Genomic DNA, 8,310 nt, shown 5'->3' on the forward strand with positions numbered 1-8,310 from the left:
TGCCAAGGACGCCCAGAGCACAGCAGAAGATGCAAGCGAGCAGGCAGGAGGAGTCCGTACCAAGGCAGATGCTACTAAAAATGAAGCCAGCACTCTTAACGACATGGCAGATGAGTTGGCCGGGAGAGTCGCGGACACAGATGCTCGCGTGAGCACTTTTGAGGCTCAGGCTTTGCAAGATGAGCAGCAGGTTATGGAAGCTCAAGAGAAAGCTAACCAGGCAAAGGATAAGGCAGATGAAGCCAGTTTCAGAGTCCGTGAGACGTATGAGGTTGTAGAGGAAATTTTGGATATCTTGGAACGAGCTCCAGACTTGGACCCATTACAGTTGGGGTCCCTAGAATTGCGCCTGGAAGAGGCATGGCAAATGTACCACCAAAGTGGAATTGAGTCCACAGTCACTGAATTATCTGAATCTCGCAGTTGGCAGGAACGCCAAATTTCACTCTATGAAGAGGAAATCAGGCGGCTAAGAATTGAAGTTCAAAATATCTTTGAGATTAAGATCTCTCTTCCAGATGGCTGCTACAGTCAGACCAAATTGGAACCTTAAAGTTAATAACCCTTTGTAAATTACGTTCAATAGACTCCAGCTTTGCCATTTTGGCTTGATGGGAGTGACCTGCCTGTAACATCTTGTAACACACCTAACCACAGAGCAGCTTTTGAGTTGAGTCAGGTTGGTTGGACAAAGAGTACCAAGTTAGTGACTAGTCTTACATGACATTGTGCTTTGGAAGATTTTTTTTCTTTTTCTTTTTCTTTTTTTTATCAGTCCATGTGTTTTGTTCATAGATTTTGGGGAGCTCTGATGCATATACCTAAAAAGAATCCTTGAACCTTAGCTACTGACTGCCATTTTGTAGTGAATTTGTATAAACAGTTTTGAAATTAACAAAAAATGAGTCAATATCTTTTATGACAGTGTTCATTAGTATAAGAATTAGATTTTAAGGTACTTAAAATTCAAAACCCACACAATTTGCTTTGTTATTTCAATTGATAAAAATTTTGCGTGTGGAATGTAGGATGTAAATTATAGTCTAGCCGTGTGGAATAATGCGTATTATTACCATTTGGTGTGCTTTTGTAAAGAAAAAAGTCAAGACTTGCTTTACAGTAATGAAAATTAATACAGTTGGTATACTTATGTTAAAAGTCCATAAAAATGATGACATTAACTTAACATGGTTTTAATCCATCTTTTTTTTTCTATCTTATTTTCTTTCTTTCCTTCTTTTATTAAAGATGAATATTCAGTGTGTGTCAATTTATGGCATGAGTTCGCAAAGAGCTCACTCAGCCTACAGAGTCAACCAAAGATATTAAGAGATTAGAACTCATGATGTGACTGCAACTGTTTTCTCTTATTTTATGACGATAAAACTGCCAACAGACAGTAAATTGTGATGTTATTTCAAAAGTGCCAATTTTATTGTAGAATTTAGAAATAAATTTTTCGAAAAAGTTGTTTGTTTGAAGGTATAATTCCTGTATTTCACAGTTGTAAGTACAGGGATTAAAACACATGATAACTACGTTTCAGGGATTTACAAAATGGGATGTAGAAAACTTTTCTCACATTATTCTACAACCTTTCTCTTTGTTATAAGATGCAAGTTCACAACCTTTCTCTTTGTTATAAGATGCAAGTTCACTACATGAGTGGTAAGATATTTTCTAGACTAAAAAAAATTATAATAATGATATTTGGAACAGATAGCAGACACCAAGAAGATTATTAATTTGATTAATGTGCAGGTATCTTTCAAATCTAAAAAAGGAAAAATATATTGTGCAATGTGAGTATTAGTCTTGGCACATTTTAAGATAAAATCATTTGAAAAATTAACTAGTACATAACAAATTACTATCTAATTGAGGAACGTTTATGGGCAGGGAAATGAGGGCAGAGGGAAGGGAATGGTCACTTAGGTTCGACCTTAAAAGCATACATTTGCTTTTGATAATTGTGTAGACTAGACAATGTGTTTGAGCTGTATGCCCTCTACATTGTTTCTATGACTGCAAGAATGCAACTTTTATGTGGGAAGTAAGGAGTCAAATCCATAATCAGATATTCCTTTACGAATTGGTAAGGCGTGATTCGTAGCCCTGTTGAGCGTTGATGTCAGTCATGGCAGAGGCAGGTAATAGGAAGCAGGAGGCAGAGAGTAGGTGCTGCTGCTTCCACCAAATGTCTAGGACTTTAGGGAGCAACAGGTGTGTAGGGTTTAAGAAAAGCCGGTTGGAACAAGGTCGCTGTTTTTTGATGAACTTTTGTAACCTTTAAAATCAAAATATGATCTATTTGTTGATGACGATTCTTTCAATGAATGGGATTTCAGAAAACTTTGAGTAGTTCGAGGATTAGGGAAGGGACAGAAAACCGAAATGAAAGGCATCCAATATATTGGAGAGATGAATTATCATTTTTCTTTCTGGTTTATATTTTTTTTTTTTTTGTGTGCCTTGAATTTTGCATCTACTTTGTTATATATATATATATATATATATATATATATATATATATATATATATATATATACACACACACACACACACACACACACACACACACACACACACACACACACACACACACACACACACACACACACACACACACACACACACACACACACACACAGAAAGAGAGACAGAGAAAGAGAGAGAGAGAGAGAGAGAGAGAGAGAGAGAGAGAGAGAGAGAGAGAGAGAGAGAGAGAGAGAGAGAGAGAGAGAGAGAGAGAGAAAGAGAGAGAAAAAAAGAGAGAGACAGAGACACAAAGCAAGAGACACAAAGCAAGAGACACAAAGCAAGAGAGACAAAGCAAGAGAGACAAAGAAAGAGAGACAAAGAAAGGGAAAGAGAGTGAGAGAGAGAGAGAAAGAGACAGACAGACAGACATACATATAGACAGAAATAGAGAGAGAGAGAGAGAGAGAGAGAGAGACAGAGACAGACAAAGAGAAAAAGAGACAGAGCATATATATAATAGAGAGAAGAAAGAAAGAGAGAGAGAGAGAGAGAGAAAGAGAGAGAAAGAGACAGACAGACAGACAGACAGACAGATAGACAGAAATAGAAAGAGAGAGAGAGAGACAGAGACAGACAGAGAGAAAAAGAGACAGAGCATATATAGAATAGAGAGAAGAAAAATAAGAAACAGGAAATACTTACACATACACACACATCAAAATCATGCACTCTGTCTCTCTCTGTCTGTTTCCTTGTCTGGCTTTGTCTCTCTCTGTCTCTCTTTCCTAACTCTGTCTGTCTGTTTGTCTCTCTTTTACTCCCTTTTACTCTCTCTCTCTCTCTCTCTCTCTCTCTCTCTCTCTCTCTCTCTCTCTCTCTCTCTCTCTCTCTCTCTCTCTCTCTCTCTCTCTCTCTCTCTCTCTCTATCTATCTATCTTTCTCTCTCTCAGAAAATTAAATAAAAACAGAAGAAGAAGAAAAAACAAACAAGAAAAGCGGAGTAAGAGAAATAAAAAAAAGGGGATAGAAAAAGAATAAGAAAGGAAAAGAAGGAAACGGAAAAAAAAATAAAGTAAGAAGAAAATAATCGAAAGAATGGAGATTCTCATTCACTAACAGTCGAAGTCATTATATGTTGTATGCATTGGTGTAAACAAGCTTTATGAATAGGAATTATCAGTTCGTTAATAAGCTCGAGCTCAATGACCAGGATGACGTGAAGATTCTTAATTGCCTTTTTCTTCTCCTCCTTCTTCGTTTTCCACTTATTCTCCTCCTCTTTCTCCACCTTCCGCTTATTCTCCTCCTCCTTCTCCACCTTCCGCTTATTCTCCTCCTCCTTCTCCACCTTCCACTTATTCTCCTCCTCCTTCTCCACCTTCCACTTATTCTTCTCCTCCTTCTCCACCTTCCACTTATTCTCCTCCTCCTTCTCCACCTTCCGCTTGTTCTCCTCCTCCTTCTCCACCTTCCGCTTGTTCTCCTCCTCCTTCTCCACCTTCCGCTTGTTCTCCTCCTCCTTCTCCACCTTCCGCTTGTTCTCCTCCTCCTTCTCCACCTTCCGCTTGTTCTCCTCCTCCTTCTCCACCTTCCGCTTATTATCCTCCTCCTTCTCTACCTTCCGCTTATTCTCCTCCTCCTTCTCCACTTTCCGCTTATTCTCCTCCTCCTTCTCCACCTTCCACTTATTCTCCTCCTCCTTCTCCACCTTCCACTTATTCTCCTCCTCCTTCTCCACCTTCCGCTTGTTCTCCTCCTCCTTCTCCACCTTCCGCTTGTTCTCCTCCTCCTTCTCCACCTTCCGCTTGTTCTCCTCCTCCTTCTCCACCTTCCGCTTGTTCTCCTCCTCCTTCTCCACTTTCCGCTTATTATCCTCCTCCTTCTCTACCTTCCACTTATTATCCTCCTCCTTCTCTACCTTCCACTTATTCTCCTCCTCCTTCTCCACCTTCCGCTTATTCTCCTCCTCCTTCTCCACTTTCCGCTTATTATCCTCCTCCTTCTCTACCTTCCACTTATTCTCCTCCTCCTTCTCCACCTTCCGCTTATTATCCTCCTCCTTCTCTACCTTCCGCTTATTCTCCTCCTCCTTCTCCACTTTCCGCTTATTCTCCTCCTCCTTCTCCACCTTCCACTTATTCTCCTCCTCCTTCTCCACCTTCCGCTTATTCTCCTCCTCCTTCTCCACCTTCCACTTATTCTCCTCCTCCTTCTCCACCTTCCACTTATTCTCCTCCTCCTTCTCCACCTTCCACTTATTCTCCTTCTAAGACAGGGGTTAATTCACGGTCCTCGGGATGGTCATAAACAGCCGGCAGAGTGACACTAAGAAGAATTGGCCTGTGGAAAAGTTTGTCATGAAGGAAGGTAATATATGATTAAGAGACTAAAAATTCTTAAATAACTTTGATTTTATAATGGTAATCGCTTCATTTACCGTCCTTAACAAGGGATGACATATAGCTTATTTTGCCTAGATATGATGTGACGTAGAAGACCTGTGTTTTGAAAATAAAATAAAATTGTACAGTAAGCAGAAGCGGCCCATGAATGAGACAGATATACACACTTTGTTGCCTTTAGTGTCCCAATTCAAGATTTAATAAGTGAAATAAACTTTTCGTGCAGTATTTAAAAGCGTAATCCTGGAAAGCCCTCAAGATAGAAGCTGAAAGGAAAATTGGCGCGCAAAGGATTTTGCCTTTGACGTCTTCGGTCCGGGAAATAGACATTTATGTGCGTAATATTGGGTGTATTCGATGATGCTATCAATGTATGTTAGATATCATTATTAATTTTAGTTAGATGTAGTTACGCATGTAATCATTATTGTGTATCCGTTTTGTTTGCTGCCTCAACGTCGTAGTCTATTTTCAACGAATGTAAGGTTAATAAGATTATGTAATAATGTAAAGTGAGCGATATAAAAAAATAGTAATAATTTGGAGAGGTACGTGCCTGCATCTGGATATGTGTTTACAGACGAATTCATGGGTTCCTCTCTGAAGTCAGTCTTGGTTGAAAGAAAATTAGGATAAGGTCTAAATAAATATTTAGACCTTGGGTTAGGCTGAGTGCCATGTGGCAGTAGATGCCGCAAAATCATTATCGAAGATACCCACTGACTTTACGGTCGGCGTATTATATGCTCCGAGACGTAGCTCTATAAAACCAAGATCCCCCCCCCCAAAAAAAAAAAAAAATAATAATAATAATAATAATAATAAATAAATAAATAAATAAAAAATAAAAAGAGAAATAAATAAAATCAATAAATAAGAATGAAAACACGTCGGCGGGGAATATAGGTCGGCATGACCATCGTGGAGACACGCGGAGACACGACGTTTCGCGCGACGTGGAATAGATACGCACATATCAGTAGCTTCATACTTGCAAACTAATACAAACCAACAAAATAAGATATCACAATGTGTTTAGAACAGTATTAATCTTTCTTTCCGTATAATGGTATAATTTTTATTTTTATTTTCTTTTTTTGTTCCCATGATGTTCAACTGTGGCGCGCCGAGGAAGGTTGTTAGTCAAATGGTCGTTATAGGGCCTAAAACAAGAAGAGCCAGTGGCCTAAAAGTCAATGTTGAGAAAAGCGCCTTTGAAAGTTTGCTCCGTTAATTGAAATTCAGCAAATTATAACTCACGAAACTGTGTTTTTTGTGAATAATCAAACTGTACATTAAGCTAATCCTTTCAACTACATTTTTTACATAACGATAGCAACGAATATTTTTCATAACAAACAAAAAATGTGTATATATACACATTGTAGTGCTTTCAGAACATTGCTAAAAAACAGTTTTTGCTGATTGATCAATAAAGTAAGACATATACTGCTGTTGATGTTTAAACCCTTCATCCTAATTCGATTTCTAAAGTTTTTCAACCGTTTTAAGGTTTATAGAATATATGTAAGTAAACTTCCTTCGGCAGTAATTCTGTAATACATTCACATCGTTTTGTTTTTTTTCTGTAATTGTAAATTGATTGCCTGTATACAGAAAATGGAATACTGACTGTAAGAAAAATATAGACTAGTAAAAGCGGGCAACCTGAAGCTTTTTGTTGCTATGTATTCAAAATGCTGTCATTGTTGCAATCAATGAGATAAACGATTTATAGTAAATTGGATTTCGAAGCAATGTTCGTGTGGCGTCACTAATGCGCTGATGACATTAGCCTTCATAGCACAAGAAACAAAAAAATCCAGTTCGGTGGCAGGCTGATCTCAAACTTGGACACTGGCCCTTCTAGCTCTCGGTCCTAGAACTAGTGTTGACGTAGGTGCTGGCTCGGCCAATGAGCGCGAGCTTGGGAGGGCGGGCAGGACCAAGATCCATATTGACCTTGTATAGACTTTGGGCAGGACGACGGTTCTAATGACTTCAATACAGGCAACGAGAGGCAAGCATTATTTTACCCATCGCCTTGGAACCACACAATTCAATTATGAGACTGGTTGACGCCTCCAAGGTCACGCCCTTCAACTGCTGTGGAGTGACCAATCACGGCGGCGTGCCCGTGATATCACCGCCATTCGGAACAAGCCACGCTCCTTCGCCTAAGACCTGAGACCCTGACCATCTACCTCGAGTCATGACCCAGCTCGGACGCTGCCTCCTCCGCCTCCAGGGGCCAGCGATTCTCCTAGAGCGGCCAGGCACTTCACTTGCACCGTAACGCTGATGGTGAAATAGACCTTGCGTTTCCCTGAACCACCAACGTCGGGGGCTCCTGATAACTAAAGACCCACACATACATAAGGAATAAGATGTTTCATATATTAATAACGTTACTAAGATTAGAGAATAACAAATATTACGGGGGAAAAGTGGCGACGTCTCACAAATGTCACAGAAGGACACCGCACAAGGGTGGCGCTGCAAGAAGAGCTGGCGACGTCATGGCGGGCTGAGGAGAGCGCTATTACCTATTCTACTTAAGAGCAAATATACATGCATCAAAAGAATAATAATAATGATAGCAATACTAATTTTGCTAACAATAATAGTAATAGTTGTAGTAGTAATAATGAGTATGATAGTAATGGAAATAATAACAGTAGTGATAACAGAATAATAATGATAATAATAACAACAATGAATAAAGTTCGGGAGAGAGGTGCTCCTAAAATCTCCCTCTGTCTCGCCTCTTCTCCCGGGCGCCTCCTTCATCACCAGATGGGAAGTCCTCTTATTATCCGAGTTTATAGGATGCAGCTCGCAATACGTAAATACACATATCTGTTATGCTGTGCTAAATGGGAAACCGCAACTAAGTGTAATAACGTATATTGCTAAGATAAGATTTAAATCATATATAGCTGTACTGTGAACGACTGTAAAGGCTGTATGCTAATTAGTCATCTCTACTGTAATTTTATATTTAAAGTGAAATTTAGAAGCGATTATGGACGTTAACATTATGTGATTTTCAATGTCTGCGCTTGTATTACTGGTAAATTTCCCGGAAACTTTAGCCGTTACGTTACTAAAACGTAAGTAGTATTAATAAGGGTAAGATCTCGTTCAAAGTCTGTGTTTCAAGACTGGAGTCTAAGCTGGATAAAAAGACAGTGATGATCCTTCATATCACGAAATAAAAAAATAAAAAAAAAGGAAAATGGTGATTGTTCAGGGCTAAAAAAAAATATCGTCTCAGATTCAGAAGAAAGATGATAGAAGAAATAAACCTCCAGAATAAGGCAAAGAGCAATTATATTTTTTTTTATTTGATGTTATGTTTATATTAGTACATGGAATGAGGTATGATTAGCAGTTTTATGTCTTCCGGAAGGAATAAAAGAAAATA

At 39.0% G+C, this 8,310-nt stretch overlaps 1 protein-coding gene across 1 annotated transcript in view; it reads left to right on the forward strand.

Annotated features, from left to right (window-relative positions):
* Window positions 1-1,467, forward strand: part of LOC125046641 (laminin subunit gamma-1-like) — a gene marked incomplete at its 5' end in the record, with an annotated part of 31,021 nt that extends 29,554 nt beyond the window's left edge. The window contains 1 exon segment of the mRNA XM_047644478.1: window positions 1-1,467. This exon segment is cut by the window's left edge and continues 160 nt beyond it. Coding sequence (XP_047500434.1) covers window positions 1-553 — 553 coding nt within the window.
* Between the last annotated feature and the right edge of the window lie 6,843 nt (window positions 1,468-8,310).

The sequence above is a fragment of the Penaeus chinensis genome, chromosome 39 (genome assembly GCF_019202785.1).
Source record: "Penaeus chinensis breed Huanghai No. 1 chromosome 39, ASM1920278v2, whole genome shotgun sequence".
In the NCBI taxonomy this organism is placed as follows: domain Eukaryota; kingdom Metazoa; phylum Arthropoda; class Malacostraca; order Decapoda; family Penaeidae; genus Penaeus; species Penaeus chinensis.